At 36.0% G+C, this 24258-nt stretch overlaps 1 protein-coding gene across 3 annotated transcripts in view; it reads left to right on the top strand.

The window, feature by feature from the left end:
- DCAF6 (DDB1 and CUL4 associated factor 6) overlaps positions 1-24258 on the top strand; it is a 102130-nt gene that overhangs the window by 27842 nt on the left and 50030 nt on the right. Inside the window, exons 6-10 of one of the 3 annotated variants that reach the window (XM_032389423.1) lie at positions 627-720; positions 2017-2136; positions 3941-4201; positions 14764-14934; positions 20983-21042. In XM_032389423.1, the coding sequence (XP_032245314.1) occupies positions 627-720; positions 2017-2136; positions 3941-4201; positions 14764-14934; positions 20983-21042 (706 nt within the window). The remainder of the gene's footprint in view (positions 1-626; positions 721-2016; positions 2137-3940; positions 4202-14763; positions 14935-20982; positions 21043-24258) is intronic. The other 2 variants (XM_032389424.1, XM_032389425.1) reach the window with 2 other exon arrangements.

Below are 24258 nucleotides of genomic sequence, written 5' to 3' on the forward strand. Positions count from 1 at the left end.
GCACAGTGGAGAGATTAAGCTTAAACAAAATAATATATCTTCTGAGAAAGGTTAGAAGGAATTAAGAAGTTGTAGATTATCGATAAGTTTGTAAAACGCAGATGAAGAAATTGCTATCATTTCTGCAGGACTGACTTTATTTTCTCTGAAGTAGGAGGAAGAGTTATTAGCCAAGAATGAGGGAAACGAGGTAGAGTAGAGACCCTGAGGTGAGTAGTGAAGGGTTGCAGTGGATAGGGGGACCCAGAGAGTAAACTGTCAATAATAATAAAATAGTGATAATTCCTATTGTCAGGTGTGTAGGTACTTTACTTTAGACTACATGTATCATCGTAATAGAAAACTCAAGCTCATTGTGGTTAAATAACTTTCCTGTTGTCAGCTGTAAAGTGATTAGAAGTCACATGTACATGATTTCAAAGTTACATTCAGACTCTTTAGGGTGAAAATGTTAAGGGTAGGCTGTACCATCAATAGATAACCATCATTATAAGAGCTGTCTTTCATATTTTGACGTAGGATCTCTTTTGCATACTCAATAAAGAAAGCAAGGGCATGGAAAGAATCTGTTAGACTTAAATCATGCTTTAAGACTTGAGCAAATGAGTTTTCTCTTCATCTTTTAGTTACGACAGCCTCCAGTGAAGCGTTTGAGACTTCGTGGTGATTGGTCAGATACTGGACCCCGAGCGAGGCCTGAGAGTGAACGAGAAAGAGATGGTAACTCTACTTTGGTCAGCCTTTTCTAATATGAAATTTAAAAAATTAATCTTTTAATTTGTTTCTTTTTTTGTTTGTTTTTTTTTTTGCTATTATAAGTGATGCTGAAACAAATATCCTTGTACATATATCTTACCATGCTTGTGCAAGTGTATCTGAGGATAAATTCCTAAAAGTGGGATGAACGACTGGTTCACTGGATAGTGCATTTTAATTTTGATAGCTATCAAATTACCCTCCAAAATGAATGCACTACTTTACATTCCTGGTGGAAGTATGAGAATGCCCATTGCCATATAAAACACTGGACATCATCAGACTTCTTAAATTTTGCCTATTAGATATAAAGAGAAATGAAAACTCTTCAATTTCTAACCCAAGAGTTTTATAATAGGTAAAAAATTTTTTTTCCTTTTATCAAGTGCCTTTGACAAGCATAAGAAACTACCTTGGGAGCTTTAAGATGGTACACTTTTAAAATGGTACACTTTTAAAATGGAATTAATCTGTGTGTATTTTAATAGTTGATCTGTAGCCAAAATCTTACTTTAATGACTTGTGAATTCTTTTAAGATCAAAAGCATATTCCCCAATATATTATCCTTGGTATCATCTTATAATATATATTTAAATATAAAGCAACGTTATATAAAGGCAATAAAGTGTAAAATTCCATTTTCACAGAACATCCAAGAACAAATGATTTGCATTTTAAATTATATGATTGTAGAATAGAATTGTCAGTTTTGATGTCATATTTAATTTGATAATTCCCTTAAGAGAAAACTCATATTTGAAGGAGGAAAGGAGTAGAGGGAAGAGACAAATATAATACTTTTTGGTTTTTGTTAATTTCAAATATATGGAATATGCTTACAGTGTGGTGAAAATAAATTGAGTTTAAGGAAATTTAAGTGAGAGGGCAAACCTTTCTTTTAATCGGTTCAACTTACAATTCATGAGCCCTTCCTAGCTGTGCACTGGTGGAAATAAAGATGTGGGTTGGGGTCAGGGTGGGAGGTGTGGAGGTACCTAAGAATAGACAAAGATGCAGGAGATGTAAATCCTATTCTTAAGGAACTCAAAATACAGATGGAGAATCACTTACATAGACATTTACTATGAAATGTGATGATAACTCTAATAGATTTTTATACATTCATAGAATTTATTTAGGCAATTTGATTCTTTTTTTTTTAAATGCTCTCATTTTAAAGGCCTTAAAATCTGGGTTTTTACGTGAATGAAAGATCCTGACTTACTACTGATTCACTGATAAGACCTGTATTGTGATAGGTGAGCAAAGTCCCAATGTGTCACTGATGCAGAGGATGTCTGACATGTTATCAAGGTGGTTTGAAGAAGCAAGTGAAGTTGCACAAAGCAATGGAGGACGAGGAAGATCTCGACCAAGAGGTAATTTTTCTTATTAATTAAAGTCAACCAAAAGCTGGCAAAGGCTGTTTTATTGACGTTTGTTTTATTTATGTCATTCCATTTATACCATTTTATATCTATACTAATCATAGGTTCTTCACTATATTGTGTGAAGCAGTAGAGGACCAAGGGTATTGGGTATTTGTCCCTTCATGTTCCAGTAGACCTAGCCCTTATTCTTTGCTTTTCTCAAGAAAAGTAAGAAAGTCTGATATTTCCCTCATATATCCCAATATATTTTTGTATGCATTCTGAGAATGGAAATATATAAAACTCTGTAGATAAGAAGTTTTATATAATGGAATAGTTTCTCCTTTATGTTACTTAGGCATTGGTTATTAATTGCTGTTTCTAGTGTTAGCTGACTTGTTTTCATATCTTGGTTCACTACTTTCTAGCTTTGGGGTCTTGGGCAAGTTACTTATCTCTGTCAAAAATGAGGAGTATAAAAGTTAACTCCTAATTGTTTCAAAAACCCAAAATAAAAAATTATATTGAATTTTTCCATAAATGATTCTTGTTAACTCCTCATTTCAATTAACTTTTTAAAAAATTCCTTGGACTGTGGATTTGCTTAAGAGTTGTTGAATTTGGGGGCACCAGGGTGGCTCAGTTGTTAAGCATCTGCCTTTGGCTCGGGTCATGGTCCCAAGGTCCTGGGATCGAGCCCCGCATCAGGCTCCCTGCTCTGCGGGAGGCCTGCTTCTCCCTCTCCCACTGCCCCTGCTTGTGTTCCCTCTCTCGCTGTTTCTGTCAAATAAATAAAAATTAAAAAAAAAATCTTTAAAAAAAAAAAGAGTTGAATTTGTGCTTAAATTTAAAATAAGAAATATTTAAATCATGGTGATTAAAAGAGAAAACTTCATAATCTCTGATAGTTGTATTTTGCAAGACATGAACTGGATTAGTCCATTCCATCTTTCTTTTAATAACATCTAGACTTGAGGGAAAATTGTTAATGTTTATGGACTATTCCTAATTATTCTTTTGCAGATAGCACAAAGCCTAGCATAAGACATAGTAGACACTCAAGCCTTTTAAAACCATGACTGCATCATGTTAGTTTAGTGGTTAAGACATTATTGCTAATGAAGTAGGAATCAGGAACTTAATCTTATTCTGACCTATTTGTAACTTTACTCTTCCCAATAAAATTTTTCTTATATATTTACCAAAGACATTATGTTATAGAATGGAAATACATCAATAAAATTCATTCTCCTGGGCCCCTGGGTGGCTCAGTCGGTTAAGCGTCTGACTCTTGATTTCAGCTCAGGTCATGATCTCAGGGTCATGAGAATGAGCCCTGTGTGGGACTCTGTGCTTGCCGTGGAGCCTGCTGAAGATTCTCTCTGTTTGCCCTCCCACCCCCGGTCTTGTGCATGCTCTCTCAAAAAAAAATAAATAAAATCCATTCTCCGATTATCCAGTCATTAAATCAGAATCATCATCTTCAAGTTAAAGGGACTAGATATTATTTATATATAGGCATTTTACAACCTATTATTTAGCTTTATCTAAATGATGGTACCATATTGATCTTGAAAGACTGATTACTTTAACAACAGTGTTCTGTAGATAGATTTTTACCTCTCTTGGTTAGCCTATTTGCTCAAAGGGATCGAACCACCACTGTTTGTGTTTGATATCCTGAAATTATGTGTTTCTGTGTGTGTACATGTATGTACAAGTGTACATATATTTCTTGAACATATCTCTTTAGAGTAGCTGGTTTTGGAAAGCAGTTAGTATTTGAATTTGCACTACCATGTGTTTTTTGAAGGTGGAACGAGCCAGTCAGATGTGTCTGCTCTTCCTGCGGTCCCGTCAAGTACCAATTTGGAAGTGGGGGAAAGTGCAATGGAAGTAGATCCTTCAGCTGAACAGTCTCTTCAGCCTTCTACGTCCGCTGCAGTGTCAGCTCAGGCTCATTCGACATCCTCTTCTACAGAAAGCCCTCATTCTACTTCTTTGCTGTCTTCTCCAGACAATGAACAAAGGCAGTCTGTGGAGGCATCTGGACGCCATACGCATCATCAGTCTGGTGAGGATGCTACTCTTTCAATAGGCTGTGGTTCATCTGATGATTTCTGATAATGAATACTTCTTTGTGGGCTGGTTTGAAAGATACTAAATCACATGAACTTGTTCTTGCTGGAATAAATCAAAGTGACATGTAATATGTGAACATGTAACTTAAACACAAACTTCAAGTGTGCCTAACTTGCATGAATTTAACAATTATCAGAATCTTCAGTTTACCTAAGACAAATCTTTAAAAAATATAGGTACCAGCAGATAGTGTTTTGACATAGCTTCATGCACTTGACTTAAGATTACTTTTATAAGCCATTATAGACGAAAATGTCTTTCTAGACACTTGGTTGTACCTATATTATCAGTTCCTCTATTTATATTTTTTATTATTTTTCTTCACATCATGAAATACTTTAAATACATTCTTTGTGGTACATTTGGTAACATCTCTTGTTGACAACATATACAATTTACCAAAAGATTTATTTCTCCTATATTTCCATGAAAAAGAACTGTTTTAACAAGTCGTTGTTAAAACAAGGTACTTGATATTAGTGGAAAAAAATCAACTCCTAAATTCTGTTAAAATACTGTTTTCCTCTCGATATTAAAACTCCTCATGTTCAACTCCCCCCCTCCCCAACTATGGAATGTACTAGTATTTATAACAGTAATTTTCAGCAGATATGACTATAATTTACTTCACATTTTAAGTGTGTACACGTATTTATAATAACCACTAAGATTTTATTCATATTTTTCTTTGGGTTCTCCTAAAGAGGCATTTTACTTGACATATAATAAAAAATATTAGCAACTAGAGATACAGCTGGCAAGCCTAAGGTAAAGCCTATAAAAAATTCCTAATAGCGTAACTGCCAAGCTGTCACTTTATTCTTGCTTCTCTGAAATCTGATACCAGATCACCAAATACAGGGTGTTTTAAATTAGGCATTCTTTTATCATATATCCCATTTTTGGTAATTCATTTCAGTTTCTATGGGAATAGAAGCCAGAGTCAGTTATGTAACTATTAAGACTTGTGCACAGTTTTTCTGTAATAATAAGCTAAAGCTGAGCTTTAAAGTCAGGTTTTCCATTGTCTAATTGACATAGTTAGCATTTCAACTTATGAGAAAGTAAAATGTTTTGGAGTGTTTGGGAAGTAGGGACAGAATCAGTCCAAAGTTTGTCAAAGCAGGTAAAATTGGTAAAAAAAAAAAAAAAAAAAAGAATTTTAAAGTAATAACATTCTTGGAAATACTCTTAAAGATTCTGATCAATTATAAGTTATTGGGAAAACTTAGCAAGAAGATTCCCTAGCTTATATTCATGTTCCACTGAATCCTAACTAATTCCAATTGTTTTTTAAACACATTTCTGAGTAAAGTACTTAGTTTAGAGTTTCATTTTTCTTTTTTGTTACAGATATTTAACACAATTAATATTGCATTTCAGATTGCTAAATCCCTTTCAGTATTTAATGTAAGTATTAAGTAGTCATTTGAATCATCAAAATAGAAAAAAATTTGTGATGATCATGCAGTCATTGTCTTGATCATTACTTGGCACCTTTGCCTGTAATTTTTTTAAAGGAGTTAAGGAAGTATTTTTAACTGGTCTCTACCGGTTGAAAGAATTTTTGTTGACTGCACTATGGAAAATCAGAATACTTCCATATTATGAAGATAGGGTCAGTATTGAAGAAAATGATTTGATGTTAGATGTAATATCTAAAGATTATGCCTGGAATTGTTTTGACAACAAGCCTTTCATTATCCCAGAGTACAACATTTTAACAATAAGGACTTAATGAGTTTTTTCTGTTTTGTTTTGTTTTTCCAATCTCTTCTGCACTTCTAGGTTCAGATAGGTTTATGGATAGTAAGAATTGTCCATGTGGTTGGGGGGGAGTATCATCTTAGAGCCATGATTTTTATTACAAACATACCTCATTTTATTGTGCTTTAGTTTGTTGTGTTTTCCATATATTCTGTTTTTTACACATTGAAGCTTTGTGGCAACCCTGTGTTGAGCTAGTCTAGTGGCACTATTTTTCCAACAGTGTTTGCTCGCTTCACGTCTGTGTCACATTTTGGTAATTCTCACAATATTTCAAACCTTCTCTCTATTATCATATTTGTTATGGTGATCTGTGATCAGTGATCTTCGATGTTACTATTGTCATTGATTTGGGGCACTGCAAATGCCCCCTACATAAGACAGTGAACTTGTTCGGCAAATGTGTGTATGTTCTGAGTGCTCTACTGAACAGCTGTTCTCTCTCTCTCTCCCTTTCCTTGGGCCTCCCTATTCCCTGAGATATAACAATATTGAAATTAGGCCAATTAGTAACCCTAAAATGGCCTCTACATGTTCAAGTGAAAGGAAAAGTCACACATTTCTCACTTTAAATAAAAAACTAAAAATGATTAAGCTCAGTGAGGAAGGCATGCTGAAAGCCTGGATAGGCAGAAAGCTAGGCCTCTTATGCCAAATAGCTAGTCAACTTGTGAATGCAAAGGAAAAATCTTGAAGGAAAATCAGAAGTGCTACTCCAGTGAACACACGGATGATAAACGAAACAGCTTTATCTCTGATATGGAGAAAGTTTTACTGATCTGAATAGAAGATCAAATCACCACAACATTCCCTTAAGCCAAAGCCTAATCCAGAGCAAGGCCCTCACTCTCTTCAGCTTTGTGAAGGCTCAGAGAGATTAGGAAGCTGCAGTAGAAAAGTTTGAAGCTAGCATTTCCCATTCTGAAAATCCTAGGTCCCTTAAGATTTGTGCTAAATCTGCTCTGCCTGTGCTCTAGAAATGGAACAACAAAGCCTGGATGACAACACGTCTGTTTACAACATGGTTCACTGAATATTAAGTCCACTGTTAAGACCTACTGCTCAGAAAAAAAGATTCCTTTCAAAATATTCCTGCTCATTCACAGTGTATCTGGTTACCCAAGAGCTCTGATGGAGATGTACAAGATTAATGTTTTTATGCCTGCTAACACAACATCCATTCTGCAACCCTTGGGTCCAGGAGTCATTTCGACTTTCAAGCCTTCTTATTTAAGAAATACCTTTTGTAAGACTACAGCTGCCATAGAAAGTGATTCCTTCGATGGATCTGGGAAAGTAAATTGAAAACCTTCTGGAAAGGATTCCCCATATAGATGACATTAAGAATATTCATGATTCAGGGCACCTGGATGGCTCAGTCGGTTAAGTGTCTGACTCTTGATATCAGATCAGGTCTTGATCTCAGGGTTGTGAGTTCAAGCCCCACATTGGGCCCCACACTGGGCGTGGAGCCTACTTAAAAAAAAGAATATTCATGATTCATGGGAAGAGGTCAAAATATCAACGTTAACAGGTGTTTGGAAGAAGTTGATTCCAACCCTTGTGGATGACTTTGAGGGATTCAAGACTTCAGTGGAGGAAGTAACTGTGGATGGGGTGGAAATAGCAAGAGAAGTAGCATGAGAAGTAGAGCCTGAAGATAGAGCTGAATTGCCACAATCTCAGGATCAAACTTAAACGGATGAGGAGTTGCTTCTTATGGATGAGCAAAGAAAGTGTTTCTTGAGATGGCATCTACTCCTGGTGAAGATGCTGTGAGGACTGTTGAAATGACAACAAAGGATTTAGGATATTCCATAAGCTTAGTTGATAAAGCAGCAGCAGGGTTTTGAGAAGATAGACTCCAATTTTGAAAGTTCTACTGTGGGTAAAATGCTATTAAATAAGGTCACATGCTACGGAGAAATCATTAGTGAAAGAGTCAGTTGATGCCACAGCCATCCACCCTTCGGCAGCCTGATCAGTCAGCCGCCAAAAACTTCAAGGCAAGACTCTCCACCAGCAAAAAGATTATGACTCACTGAAAGCCCAGATGATGGTTAGCTTTTTTTTTTTTTTAGCAATAAAGTATTTTTAAATTAAGGTATGTATATTGTTTTTTAGACAGCATGCAATTGCACACTTAATAGACCACAGAATAGTGTAAACATAACTTTTATACACAGTAGGAAACCAAAAAATTCATCTTACTTGCCTTATTGGATATTCGCTTTATTGTGGTGCTGTGGAACCAAACCGCAGTACCTTGGAGGTGTGCCTCTGTTCCCTTGCATGGAGATAGAATGAAAAAGTATGCTTCTTGCCCTGCTGTGGATTCCTCTTAATGTAAATGTTTCCTTTTTGTCCCTTGTATTTCCTCTGTCACTTTTGCTGGGGTGAAGGAAAGGGATGATGGAAATGTGAAAACTTGCCTGGCAAAATGCCATCTGTGAACCAAATTATTTGCCTTCTCTTAGTCTGCAACTCAGTCACTGAGTCATGAAGAAAGTCACAACCACACATTTCATTGGGTGCTCAACACTGTGTCAGAGCAGTCTTTCAACACTGTTGCTCAACAACTAGACCAAGTGTTTAACACCTTCTTGTCTCTCAGACTTTTACCACTCCCCTTTACCCTCATCTTAGCACCCAGCTGATAACCTTCTCACACACAGTGTGTGTGGGGGAAAGCACTCACTTTGCTACTTTTGAATCTCCTGACATTCTCACATCCGTGATAGAAACAGACACATTTGGGGGAAAAGTGTGTCTATTCCTGTCAAAGGCTAGTCAGTGCAATTGCCATCCCTTTCCAAATTCTCAGGGACTTTGCTTCTCTGCATCATTAGTACTGCCTTTTCTACTGCATTGGTCCTTTCCCGCCTCAAATATGTTCTGTTATTAGCTCCTTTCTTAAAAAAATCTCCCTTTGGGACGCCCGGGTGGCTCAGTTGGTTAAGCAGCTGCCTTCAGCTCAAGTCATGATCCCAGGGTCCTGGGATCAAGGCCCGCATCAGGATCCTTGCTCAGTGGGGAGTCTGCTTCTCCCTCTGCCTGCCACTCCCTCTGCTTGTGCGCTCGCGAGTTCTCTCTCTCTCGCTCTATGACAAATAAGTAAATAAAATCTTAAAAAAAAACTTCCCTTAAGTACCCCACACTCTCCCCCAGCCTTGTGTCTTTGCTCCTTTCGTAATCAGTCTTCACAAGAGGTGCTCACATACCATCTCCATTTTCTTACCACCTTCCATCTCTTTGTCAACCAACTCATCTGCCTTTCAATTCTGTTTCCACTGAAGCTTTTGGTCAAAGTCACCAGTGACTTCTGTTAGTATCTTACTAGATTTTTTCATCCATTTGCATTTAACGTAGTCTGACGCTCCTTTCTTGGCATCTGTGATACTACTTTGCCTACTTATTCTTATTACCAACTCTAGCTGGTTTTCAGTAATCACTGTTGATAGTTCTTGTTCTATTTACTTCTGACTATTTTAGTAGAACTCCTTAGTCTGTACTCTTTTCTCTGTTCTGTATCCCTGGGAGATTGCATCAATTCACATAGCTGTTAATAGCTCCTCTAAGGTGAAGATTTCCAAATGTATGTCAACAATCTCATCTTCCACTTTGAGTTACAGACTCCGGTGTCCAGCTGCTCATTTGACCCTTCTTTTTAGATACCTTTGGATATCTTAAGCTTAACATGTCCGAACTGAAACTTAATTTAGCCTCATATACCTCCCATCTGCTAACCTCTTCCATCTTGGCCCTTTTATATTTTAGTAAATTTAAAACCACCTGCCCCATTTGCTTATTTTAACAGCCTATTTGTTATTCTTGATTCCTTGCTTTCCTTCATGTCCCACACTCAGTCCATCAGCAAGTCCTGTTGGTTCTGCATCTAAAATAAATTCTTCTTCCATCTCACCATCATTTCTTGTCTGCTAATTGATCTTCCTGCATCTCTTCTCGCTCCCTTATCATTTATTCTCCATGCAACAGGCAGGTGAGTATCTTACAGTGTTAAATCAGATTGTATAACTTTGCTGTTTAAAACCCCTCAAAGACTTCTAATTGCATTTAGGAGTAGAACTACAAAAAAAAAAATTGGAACTTTTTACTGTGGATCTCTAAGAGCCTATGTGGCCTGGGTTTTGCCCACCTCTCTAACCTCGCTTCATAGCACTTTCTTAGTTCCCAGTGATCCTTATGCTCTACCTGCAGTGGTTTCCTTTATTCCCTTGAATGTGCCAAATTCTCTTGTGCCTCTGTGTTTCTGACTCTGAGCCTTTGTACGTACTGTTCTCCGCACCGGAGAAGCTCTTCCCCCTGGCATATCTCAGCCAACTCCTTTTCCCTTGTGTCTCAGTTCAAGTGTCCTTACTACCCTAGCCATATTCATCCTCCTTTACTAAAATAGGATTATCTTTTAGATAGCCCTGTTTACTTCCTGAAAAGCACTTATTAAAATTTGTAATTATTTTGGGGCGCCTGGCTAGCTCAGTCGGTGGAGCATGCAACTCTTGATCTTGGGGTCATGAGTTTGAGCCCTATGTTGGGCATGGAGCTTACTAAAAAAAATAAAAAAGAAGAAAATTTGTAATTATTTTGTTCATTTTGATTTATGACTTATTTCCTCTTTTTAGAATGGTTTTATTTTAATCTAGATAAAATAATATGGAGAAGGTGGTTTCTTTGGATTGAATGGGGTTATCAGCACATACAAAATTCACTTTGGAGTCTCACCTTGAGAAATGAGTCACCTAAGGGATCCATGTGTTTTTAATTAAATAGACCATTCAGACTATGAGCATTTAGTTTCTTTAAGATAGTATCCGATATGGCTTATCTGTGAATTCCTGCTTATTTACAAGTAATTGTCCAGATTTATAAATTTATGTAGGTCTATTCAGAATCTTTATAGCTAAATTGACCTCTGTAGAAAAATTGTTGGGAACTAAGAACTCTGGTGTACAGCATAGCAAAGCAAACCTTTCAAAGACCAAATATCCGGATTACAAGTTCCTTAAAGGATGCCAAGGTCTATTTAGTCTAAGTAGAGGCGATACATAGATTAGAAACAAGTGGAAATTTTAGGTTAATGGTCACTTTGGGGAGACCAAAGAAGAGACCAGAGGAACTTGGAAGTCAGTAAAGGAGTGACAGTTCTAAGAGAAAGATGCACAAGGTTCACCTGGACAAGAAGCAAGTTGGGATTGGAGGACAGATCCATAGCAGGCAGATAAAGTACCACCAAATTAGATATAGAAATAATCTAGTGTCCAGGACAAAAGACCCTATGTATTGGAGAGGCAGGACATGACGTTAGAACCGAGTGGACCTTTGTCGGGTCAACTATAGTTTATTGTTCTCTTTCGGTGGGAGTTGAGTCATTAGGGAGATTAGCCTGGAGTCTTTCAGAAGAAAACAAGTATAGGGTAGGTTGCTTCAGGAGATGGAAGTACAAATTTCCTGTTAGCAATTCCTGACATGTTGTTGAGGGTTTTTTTGTTGTTTTTAAAATTCAACCCGAAGTATTCATATATTCACTGTCCATTTTGATTCATGTTAATAAAAACTAATTCTCAATGCATTTATTCACATTATAAATTATATGTTTATACATTTTTTAAAAGGATGTAATGTGTGTGCATCTTACCTACCTTTAATGTCTGAGACTGCTAGCAGTATCGTTGTTTAGTCTGATTGTTTAGTCTGCTTAGTCTGGTTGGAATTTTTAATTTAATATTTGCCCTTCCTAGTTAGCTGTGTGGTGACTTCTTTGCATAGCCTCATTTTTTGTTTTAACCCAGGGGAGACAAAGCCACATACAACCAGCCTTAAAAGTAAAAAAATTGTTCTTTAAGAAGCACTAGAAGCATTGAATAAATAGTTCATGACATTATCATAACTAAATCTTGATTTTCCAAGTTATAGAGCATCGCTGCTTGCACTTCCATAGAGCCTGCTATTTATATGCTACATCACCTGGTGGGTCTAGGTGGATACTCTTCTATTCCCATAAAACATTTGGCAACATAAGAGTGAGGGTTTGGAACAACAATGAAGTCAGGTGAATTTTCTGTGATTTTTCTGTTTTCTTAGCAAAATTTGACATATATGTAGTCTCTTCATGGTAATTTTTGAAGTGTAAAATAACAAACTTTGTGGGTGCATAATAATTATTTTATATTGCTAAAAGCATTGCTGTTATGCTGTCAATAGATAAGGTGTATGTATATACCTAAAAAGAAGGCACTATGGCATTGAGCATCACTATTTATTGGTTAGTGAATACTGTCCTGCTTGGTACTGGAGAATTTTCTAGAAAGAACTAGCATTGAGAGACTATGATGATACTTGAATTGTTTGCTAAATCTTAACTGCCAATTGACTGACTGAATAAAATTCTTTGTAAGTAGAGGTCATGGTAACAAGATGTTAGTATCTCTGGCATGATTGATTCGTGAAACAATAAAACAAATTTGCACCCTTATAATCTATGTAAATGAGGCTGAAAGTTGTTTGATAGTTGGTGTAATTTGCTGCCAGTGTCACCAAGAGACACAAAATTCCTTGTACTCCCACCATCAAATCAGCAACTGTTGAATCTCTGCCTTGCCTTTGGTTATAATGGATGAAGTTTTTACTTAAAACCAGTTCCTCCTCAGGCATCTGGGTGGCTTAGTTGGTTAAGCGTCTGCCTTCGGCTCAGGTCATGATCCCAGGGTCCTGGGATCAAGTTCCTCATCAGGCTTCCTGCTCAGTGGGGAGCCTGCTTCTCCCTCTACCCCTCCCCCCTGCTTGTGATCTCTCTCTTTCACTCTCTCAAATAAATAAAATCTTAAAAAAAAAACAAAAACAAAAAACAATTCACCCTCTTACCCACTGCAGCTCGTCTCTTTTGGCCTACTTAAGGACATTCTTGCATTTGCTCACTTCATTTCATGAATCATCTTTTTTCCTTCCCTCAATTAAACATTGTCTATCAGCATACAAATGTACGTGTTATCTCCCAAACTAAAACAAACAAACCTCCCCACCAACTCATTCAATTTCTGTGTTCCTATTAGCAACAAGTCTACTTCATTACCTCCTCTTTCTCTCGAACCTGTTCCAGTTGGATTTTGGCCCCTGTGATTTCTGCTGAAACAGCTCTTGTCAAGGTCAGCAATGACTTCCAAGGTGCAAAAGCCAGTGATTAGTTCTCAGTATCTTTTTCATTGTATCAGCAGCATTCAACACAGCTGCTCCCTCCATCCTTCCTGACATACTTCCGTCCAAGCCTACAGATTGTGCTCACTCAGTCCTCCAACCTTCTCAATGGCTTCTCCTTCTTACTCTACCCAGAGATTTTTCTTCCTGTTAAATATTGGAGTATACCAGAGTTCAGTTCTTAGATGACTTTATTATCACTTACACTCTAGGTAGCTTCAAGTAACATCACCAGTGATATCCAATTTACTAGTGAATTCTAGACTGTTATATTCAGTCCCTACTCAGGGTCTCCCCTGGGATATCTGTTAGTTCTCCTCTTCCCTCTGCTACTACTTGTTCTTCCCTTTTCCCTGTCACAATAAATAACAGCTCTTACTTTTCTTGTTACGTGGGCCAAAAACTTTGGGACCATGCTACATCTCAACTATCAGCAAATTCTTCTGCCATTACCTGTAATATATATCCCACCCCCAGACACACTTCCTCCTCTGAGCATTTGCACTTGCTCTTCTCTCTACCTGGAACACTTCCTTCAGATACCCATGTGGTTTACTCCCTCAGTCCTTGAGGTCTTTGTCAAAAATCACCTTATGAGAGAAGCCTTCTTTAATGACCATACAGAAAACAGCAACCCGTCCTCCACTACCTCTGTCCCCCTTACCGCAACCTGTCCAGTTTACTTCACAGCAGTTGTCCCTGTTTGACAGAAACACATACATGTATAATACATATGTGTGTGTGTGTGTGTGTGTGAGTTCACTGATGTCTTTCTTCCTTTCAGAACATAATCTCCACATGAGTAGGGACTATTTTGTTCAATGTTTTATTTATCCCCAGAGCCAAAAACAATTCCTCATATATAGTAGGCACTCAAATATATCTGCAGAATTCTATGTTGTATTTATACTTTTATCTATGACTGTTGCTTTAAGAAAATATTAAGGATTATGTAAATATTTTTAGCTTAAAAAAAGTAAATGACAGTTCCAACATAAAAAGAGAGATTTTAGCTGAAAAATGTGTAACTTTGACTTTTTAAAGAGTTCTTCATTAATAAATTCCAAGACTTGTTTAAAAATGCGTAATTTTTTCATAATTTTAATTATTATATGATTGAAGCTAGTAATTTGTGTATAGATTAGAAAACTGATATTTTTCAATTTTCCTTAGTATGATTTTGTTAGAAAAAGATGAAATTAGTGAAGAAAGGAATATTCATTTTAAAATGTTTTGTCATGGAAGACTTTATTTTCATTCTATTTCGTTACTTAAATATTCTTAGAGAACTATATGTGTATAATTCATTATAGTTAAACAGAAGCGTTCGAGTATGTCAGTGTGTGTAGGTTATCTCCTAACTTAATGATCAGTCATTTTTTATAAGTAATTTGTTTTTAGTATTCCTCCATGAGACACGTCTTTTATTTATATCCTTCTCTCTTTAATATATAATCAAATTCTTACTGTTTCCTATTGATTGCTATCTTTTCACCTTTCTTTCCCTATCTGTGTCAGAATTTTTAAGGGGGCCTGAGATAGCTTTGCTCCGCAAGCGCCTACAGCAACTGAGGCTTAAGAGGGCTGAGCAGCAGCGGCAGCAAGAACTAGCTGTGCGCACCCAGCAACAGCCTTCCACTTCTGATCAGTCTTCTCACGAGGGCTCTTCACAGCACCCTCAGCCTTCAGGTTATTAATGTCAAGTGTCCTCAAGCAGCTGGTCGAGTTGGTTTTTTAACACTGCTACTGTGTAACAAGATGCTTCCCTTTTCCCCTTCAAAAAGAGCTGATGGGGCTTGCAGCTTATCCCTCCCCTTCTTGCATATGGTGGTGTTCATCATCCCATGGCTAAAGGGACACTGTTTTGGCGGCAGTGTTTGCCAGAGAGATCAATATAAAATAATCCATTATTTTATTTGTCCTGTTTCTGGGAGGGGGCAGATGTTTATTACTTTTATAGCTAATGAACTACTTTCTAATGATCTAGTGAATTCAGAGCCTGCTTTGATATTTTTATTGAAATTTTTTATATGCTGAAATGATATCTATGCTGTGGTCCCTAGTTCTCTCTCTTCTTCTTTTGTTTTTCCTTTGAAAATTAACCAGTATTCCTGTGAATGTTAGTAATACTAGATTTTAGAATTACAGTGTTGTTTGGCCATACCAGCATGCTGACTCAATTATCCTCTTCTGTAATTATTTGAAAATTTTCAGTATTTGCTTACTTATTCATTGTATACATAATCAACTTTCTGATGTATAGGGCAGCAGAAATACCCCACAGTCTCTCGTTCCTGTTCTGATGCTATAAAACTCTATAAGACAGTGATAATCGGTGCCACTCTCTTTTTCTTTGAGCATTTTAATGGCCTAGTTTGTTTATGGCCAGCAAGCTCATGATGCTCAACAAACATTTGTTGATAGAATTAATGAAAGGTATAGCATAAAATAATTTGTCAGTTTAATTCTTTCAAGATGAATATTAGGTACTATATATCCTATTCTATAGGTATTACATAGTAAGTGCTACAGATCTTTATTAGGAACTAGAGTGTGTCTGAGTTCTCATACTAATAGAATTGTGATACTTTGATGTACTACTTTGTTTTGCCACCCAAAGGAGTGAGGAGTTGGAGTATTTATTAATTACTTTGAGAATTCTGATTTAATTGCTTGAAATTTGTATATTGGTAGAACTGAACAACCTCCACTTTGTAAATATCTGTTCTACTATGTGCTGATAACAAAAGCACATTATATAATATCATGGTGAAATAAAATAGATTTAAGTAACTGTAATACAGATGTGATTGGAATAAATTCTGGACCTGATTTTTAATTCAGTAGAGGGAATATCAGCCAAGCAAAGATGTCTCTGACCATTTTTTTCCTATACTTAAAACTAACTGGAGAATTTCGTTAAATTACAGTCACGACATTTAATAATAAGACATTTTGCTATGATTTAGTGCTATATATATAACTCTAGCTTAAGTGTTTCAAAATGGAAAATATGCAACATAAAAACCAAATAAGGAGTTAAAATGCACCTACATATGTACATATTTTTAAAATACTGAAATTTAACAGGTAACAAACCAAATATTCAAATAAGTTTGAGTATAAAATATAAAACTGTCTACATTAGCAGGAAAGAAATGAAATGTGCACTGTAGACATTAGAAAAATATTTTTAGACTCAGCCTTTCATATATAGCTTACCAATTTAAAGTGAAGCAGGTTCTTTTTTTTACAGCCAGAAAGCTTTAGAGTGATTATGTGGCCTCTGTGAAATAAGATGCTGTTTTACCAACTCTGAGTATCCTTCTCATTAAATAGTATGTATTTTGGTAATCAGTCTATTTGTGGTAATCTTTAAAAAAGCTGAAGTTCAGTAGACACCTTGCCCCATTTTGAGGTTGAGAAACGTGTTACCTTTACTTTGTTTTTTAACAACATATTGGGGCCCCTGAGACTGTCTACATGGCCAATAGTAGAGTCCTTTAGTGCTAACAGTCAATGTATGTTGCTCCCTTCACTTACAAGGTGAAGTACTTTCTCTGTATCATATGCTTTTAACATAGCATTCATGTGAGACCCTAGTAAGTCTAATCTGTGACGTGTCCTGGGTTCATTTCATAATGCTACTTTTATTCTGTCCTCACTTGTGATAGGAACGCTATTTAGTAATTAAATAAGATAAAGTTAAATCATGCATAGTTTGTTACAAAGAACAACCAATAGAATCTATATATTTTGTCATTCAGTAAATCTTGGATATGAGGAAAAATGAATAGGCTTAATGCAAAATTTGTCTTTTCAGAACACACAAAGTATAAAAATACAGAATAGGAATTAGATTTATGAAATTCACCAGGAAGATAGTTTTTATTTGAGTAACAATTAAAATATGTTCTTAAACTTAATGAATATCATTAAGTTTCATTAAGTGAATAAAATATGTTCTTAAACTTAAAGAATATCATTAAGTGCATTATTGTGAACTTATGCACAATATCATCTATTTATTATGGACATAAATTGATCCACCATAGCTAACTTCTAAAAATTTTATTTTTTGAAGTCAGAATATATTACTTTAAAATTTTTTTTTTTTTTAAGCTAGAAACAAAAATGCATTTTTTCTTAGGCTTTTAGAAAATACATCATAACTTATTTCTAGGCTTTCAGTGATTTTTTTTTTTTTTTTTACCATAAAGAGATGAATTTGCCTTCATCAGATTACTGCTTGTGTACTAGACTGGTTGAGTTCTTGTCCTGTTCCTATGACTAGATTAGCTTGGACAGGTCATTTGGCTGCTTTATGTCTCAGTTTCCCAATTATTGATTTATTTAGATAGTGTGGCCTGCCATGATTTACAGATAGCATAAGGATGAGGTAGACAATACTGTATAAAATTTTTATACTCCTAAGTAGAGCAGTACACATAATAATGTACTATCTTAATTATGGTATCTTTCACTTACTACCTCAAAATTACTCATAACCCAGCCATATACAGTTGATAGCATTCAGGGTTTTGAATGAGCTGTAAAGACAAATGCCATAAACAGCTATGGCAGAGGCAGTCAGCGTATTGCTGATTTTAAACCCAACTCTTTTTTTCCATTTCAGGTCCCCCGAAGTCATGGGTTGCTGGCTCCTGCTCAGAGTGACAACCCCCTGTGGAGTCTGCTGTACTGGCTCGACCACCACAGAGCCCCACTGGAGCATGGAGCCAGCCTAGAGAGGGTCAGGTAGGAACTGTTTTTTCACTTTATGGCACGGTTTTGCTGATTGGAAAAGAAAAAAGTAATTTTTATACCCCAAGAGGGTATAAAACATTGGTGATTATTTTTGAAAAAGGGCTTTTCAAAACTGAGCCATATTGGAAAAAATCAGCACTTACCCGATCCTGTGCAAGCAGGCTCTATACTACATCCAGTTCCCCACAGTCCCGTGACGATAGTCACATGTAGCACTTCTCAAATGGGTGCATTTGATCCTGTTTTTAGTGTTTATAGCATAAGTAGTTTGTAAATCAGATATGATGTTGATCTAGTTCTTTAGTCCTTAGCTACCGTGAATGATAGACTCCTGAGTACTTCAGGCATGGGAATATGCTCCATAGTTTTCAGAACAGCTTCCTGTCATTATTTCTCATTCAATATCATGTTTCTGAAAAACAGGCTAGTAATAATAACATTAATTGACCCTTTCCTGTGTGCTATCTAAGTAGTTTACATGGATCATCTCATTAAGTCTTCACAAGAACAGTATGCGGTAGATACTGTGATTATCCCCATTTTACAGATGGAGAAACTGAGACATATAGACCTTAAATGATTTGTCCAGGATTACATTATTACTGAGTAGAAAAGCCAGAATTGAACCCAGAAGTCTGGCTGACAAGTACTTGTTATTTACCTTTAAGACTATAATTACTTATTTTGTCTACAATTGAAAAAATTCTGATGAGAAAATTTAGAAAATTCTAAAGAGTTTTTTCAAGACCAAAACACAAATTTTTTTTTTTAAATATATAGAAATTGGCCCTGAGACACCTTGAGCTCAGCACTGAATGAATTTTTGCCTAAAGTTTATCTCTACCTTAAAAATAATAATTCTAAACACTTCCAATAAGTGGACCAACCATATTGGATTTTGCAATAAATTATCAGTAGACCATATGGTCTGATTTTTCCCTTGTAATGGTGCTTTCTGAAAGATATTTTACGGGGAAATGGAGTAGAGCACATATTCTAGATCCTTCATCAATGTGTTTTTTAAAGACATATTCTTTCCTAAACTCTATCTAAAAAATTAAATAAGATGCACTTTATTTTATAAGATTTGTACATTACATAATATTTATGGAAAAATTAAATATTCAATAAAAGATTACCTGGAGAGTTGATAGTTTTCTGAGGGCTCTTAATTATAAATGAGAGCACAATGAAATGTATAACAAATACATAGAGACAAAAAATATTTCATAAGACACTTCCTAGGAGGATTTTCCAATATTTATTTTACTGTGACTCAAATTTTTGTTATGTTTTTCTTTACTGTAGGGAATATAATTTTGATTTTCTATAAAGACAACTTATCTGTTCTTAAAAAACAACATAGGTAGGAATGTTGTATCTAACTCTAAAATGGATAAACGAGAAGTCTTATAAAGGAAAGTAAAGCATGGATAGATTCAGGAACTGATTGAAATACTATCATTCTTTCTTTCTTTTTTTTTGGTGTTGTACAGATTTGTTGAACTGAATGTTCTGATGAAGAGGTGATAAGTAAGGATAAGTCAAAGCTATTATTCAGATGATGATCATGCTTTATCAAAATCTAGTAATACAAAAGTCTCTGAGCAAACGGTTGTATCAGAAGGTAGACAATTTAAAGTTGATAGGAGTGGTCCCAGTAGCAAGATTCAGATTTTTAAATGTAGAAATTGAAGCAATCAAGTGATAAAAAATTGCTAAGAATCCAAGATATGTTGGAAAACTTTTCACTCTCAATTCAAAATATTTTATCTACTTTTGGGGGAATGAAGCCATGATGAATAGAAACTGGTGATTATCCAAAAGTGCAGGGTTTTTGTTTTATTAATATTTGCTAAGAACTGGAGCACAGGATATTAGAAACCAGGAATTATTCTTACATTTAGGAGAGAGCTGTGCTTATTATCCACATATTCCCTTCTCATATCGCCCTACTGGGACACTGGAACCCAAGCCAGGACTTGGTAGCCACCTCCTTCTATTCCCCAGTGCCTTGCTTAGGTTACTAAGCAAGTACATCCTATCCCTAGGATGACCAGGAAGAAAGGAGAAGCTTAGATCTAAAAATGTCACATAGTTAATTATTGTCAGAACCAGGTTTAGAATCAAAACTCCCTAACCCCAGACCAGTGCTCTTTCCATTTTATCATGCTGCCTTTCTTTATATCAGTGTTTTCCAAACAATAGAACACATTTATAGGACAAATTCTTACACAGAAACTCAGTGCAAAAAGGATAAAAAATTAAATGTTCTATTTAAAGCCAGGGTGGAAAGCATGAAGCTCAGACCATTAAGTCTACTCCTTTCCTCTCTTTTTCTTTTCCCACCAAGCCCCTAAAGAAATCTAAGCCTTCAACAGAGTACAGTTTTAATATGCACAACATATCTTAGAGTTTTAAAAATTATCTGTGTTTCTGTAATGGCAATTACTTCATTGAATTTTTCTCTTATAAACCATTTTCTTTGTCTGACATCTTCACTTGAGCTCCTATTTTCAGCTCAGGGTACTACAACCAACATCTAGCAAAGTGTAGTGAGCATCTCATTTCATGCTTTGAATCCTCCAGTCCAGAATGAAAGCCATCTTTAAGGAGCTGGAAAGGGGTTTGAGAAGGGGAAGGAGTCTTCTGTTTAGTGAAGGAGATACTCTAGTTCTATTTTATCTACCTTGTACCTTGTGCTGTGCTAAATTTGAATTTGATAAAAGGTGTATGCATGGAAGTAGAAGAATATTTTCTTAACTACTTCTCAACATTGCTAAATGCTTGCGTGGAATAACCTATCTTAAGCACATGGCCCCGCTTACTCACTGCTTGGGAAATATACCCCAGTACTTACTTCTATTCCCTACCCTTATACATTTGTTTCTTAAGCTTAGAGTTGATCATGACATTGCTGTGCAGTTTTCTGCTGCTTACTTTTAAGTTGAAATCTCATTTTTGTTTCAGATTCTCCTTCTTCTGTGGTTAACAAACAGCTCGGATCCATGTCACTTGACGAGCAGCAGGGTGCGTGCAACAGGAGATGCGCTATGCCCATCCATCCATAGTTTTATTGCAATGCATAAACCAAGCTCTCTCTCACTTTTTCATAGCATTTCATTTTGATTATGGTCTAATAGTCAGTATTTTGTGGGCTAAATTACCCTAGGTGGTATTGTGTACAAAGGTCCTCCCTGGCCTCAAATTATTTTCTACGTAAACTAAGTTAATTTCTACGTTTGGTCCCATATGCCAACTCGAAATTCCCTTTTTATAATAATATTGTAGTGGATATAAGCTATATCCATTTTTTAAAATTCTAGGTATCAGAAAATTGTGTACAATTGTGAATGTGAGGTTACCATATTATCTAGTGGCTGATTTAGAAAAGGTCATATTATACAGTAATATTCTGTATTACCAAATGGCTATTATTAATGATACTTGGTTTTATGTCTCACTTATCCAGCGGTCAAACTCCTGATAGTTTTAACTATAAGGAATACAATTACGAACTCAGAGATAAGCTTTGGAGCCATCAATCAGAAGGGAAAATCGCTTCCACTAGCACTTGCACTTTTTGTAGTAGGAGAGGAATGAAATCGACCTGAAAGCTGTGAGCATAGCCTCATGAGGTAGACAGGTTACTTATTTATCAGGTTTTATTACTAGCGGAGCAAATACAGCACAGAGATGGATTGGTAGAGGAAGACATTCTGACAATAAGAAGGGGAAGCTGAAAAGAAGGATCGAAAGAGGAAGACTATAAAGAACTAAATAAACAGGCTTTTAGAAGTAGGGCAAACAGCTTTACTGTTGCCCCTCAGAATTCCCTGGCCGATTCTAAATGTATTGTGATGCAGAGGGTAAAAAAAAGTTGCTGTTAAGTTATCAAGAATAACTTCAATAATATTCACTTTTCTCTATTTAAAAAGATAGCTGATCATTTAATAGACTTTATAAATATTTTTCAAAAAATTGGAAAAAAAAAACTCAGCCGTAAGGCCATAAGCTTTAGTTGGTTGAAAGTTTACACATGTAGGATGACTCATTTGCTGATAGTATTTGGGAAATTAAATGTTGCTGAAGTAGTGTGAAATAGATCTAATTTTAGCTATCTTCTTGAAGACATATTCAGAAACTAATTTTAAAATAAATTACTTCTGATCTTAAATTATTCTCTATAGACCTGAGATGACAAGTGTTGCTGGAGGTTTTTCTGTTCTTGAGAATGAATGAATGATGAATGAGTTGGTGAATGAATTTGAGAACTAAGAAATTAAGCACGTTTTATCTATATACATTTATTGTAGAGGTATTAACAGTGATGAATAATTCCCTTAAGGTAAAGTACAGTTATATCATAATATATTGTACTGTTGTTTAAAGCCACTCTCTAATCAAATAATCTTTTTTGTAAGGATATATGAATGTAAATAGTATATCACTACCAGAGAGTTTGTAGCCAGATTCATATTCTGTTCATCACATAGGATAATTTCCATTGATTACATTGAATATTTTATTCAATTTAAGTTGGTACTTAATTTACTTATGATATGGGTATGGCAGAAAGAGATGAATAAAGGATAACTCTCAGATTTTTGGATCAAGGCCTGGGTGAATGATGATGCCACTTAACTAGGGTAGACTTGTTTGGAGGCAGAAATCAAGAGGTTCTCTGTTTTTCTGGCTTAAACTATGATATGCCTTTTAGTCATATCAGTAGAAACGTTCTATAAGAGGGCAAATATTGAGCAGGCTTGGCAGAAGCTGCACTGTAATAGACCATCATCAATGAACTGTGTAATAAGTCCTCTGAGCAGAAATAAATTAAAGGTGAATAGTATATCCAAGTGAATTAAATCCTGAGCTTTTCTTTTTACATGCCTTTTTGTTTAGCAGGATTACATCTTTTAAAGTACTTGGGACTTCTACATCCCAGGCTTGTATTACCTAAAAATAACTTTTATAAAAATTAGAGAAACTGCCCACCACTGTCCTTCTCACCTGGACTAACGGAATCACCTCTTACCTGGGCTCCTTGTATCCACTCAGGCTATATAGCCTGTTCCCCAGCAATAGCCAGAGTGAACTTTTAAAAACATAAATCTAATCAGGTCCTTCATCTACCTAAAACTTTTCAATTGTATCCCTTGCCCTTCAAAACAACCTAAACCCATACCTTGGTTTACAGAGCCCTACATGACCTCCTGGCCCTTGTCTCTCCAGCCTTATCTCAGGCCACCCCTCCCTCATTTACTCAGCTCTTAACAAACAGGTCTGCTTTTAGTCCTTTTAATACTCCATGCTTCTTTCCCTCTCAAAAGCTTTATATATGCTATTCCTTCTACCAAAATCCTTTTCCCTACAGCAACTTCTACTCATCAAATCCCAGTTAGAAATTTCTTTCTCAAAAACAATATGACATTTTAATTTGAAATAATTCTCCCCTCTTTTTCTCTTTGTGACCTGCTGTTTTCCTTCATTGCATTTGTCAGAATTTGTGATCATACATTTAAGGGTTTGTTTGATGCCTATATCCTCTAAATATTGCTTTCATTCTCTCTTACACTCAGTGCCTAACTTACACCATATCTGTTATACATTAAACAATAAATATCTGTTAAATGTGGGATTAAATGAATTCTTTAAGCAGTGGGATGCCATAGACATTATTTCAGCTTGGGCAGAACCAGATTTATGTATTGGAAAGATGATTTTGGCAGGATTATAGATAGTTGATTGGAAGAGTTGGTAAGATTGATTGAAAACTGCAAGACCATGTAAGGGGCTGTTGCAGTAGTCCAGGTGAGAGATGGTACGGGGTCTAAGCTAAGGCAGCTAGTGGTGGGAAATGAGAAGGGTGGACAGATTTTTTAAATATTTAAGAGACAGAATTGATGGCACTTTGAGACTGAGTAGTTAAAAATGAATGAGGGAACCATATCCAGGCGTCTTGATGGGTAATAGTGATACCATCAACCAAGATAGGGATTTCAGGAGAAGTAGCTCGTTTGGGGCGGGGGAGAGTTACATGAGATTTTCTTGATATGTTGAGTTTGAAATACCTTGAGATATCCAAATGGAGAAATGTTATAGACAGTTGAATGGATATATGTTTCTGGGGGGGTCACTGGAGAGGCCTGAGGTGGAGATAAACATTAAGAATCATCAATTTACCGATAGTAGTAGAAACCAGGGGAGCAGATGAGACTGTCTAGGAAAAGAGGATACAGTGAA

Source organism: Phoca vitulina, unplaced genomic scaffold (assembly GCF_004348235.1).
Source record: "Phoca vitulina isolate PV1807 unplaced genomic scaffold, GSC_HSeal_1.0 scaffold54, whole genome shotgun sequence".
Classification (NCBI taxonomy): domain Eukaryota; kingdom Metazoa; phylum Chordata; class Mammalia; order Carnivora; family Phocidae; genus Phoca; species Phoca vitulina.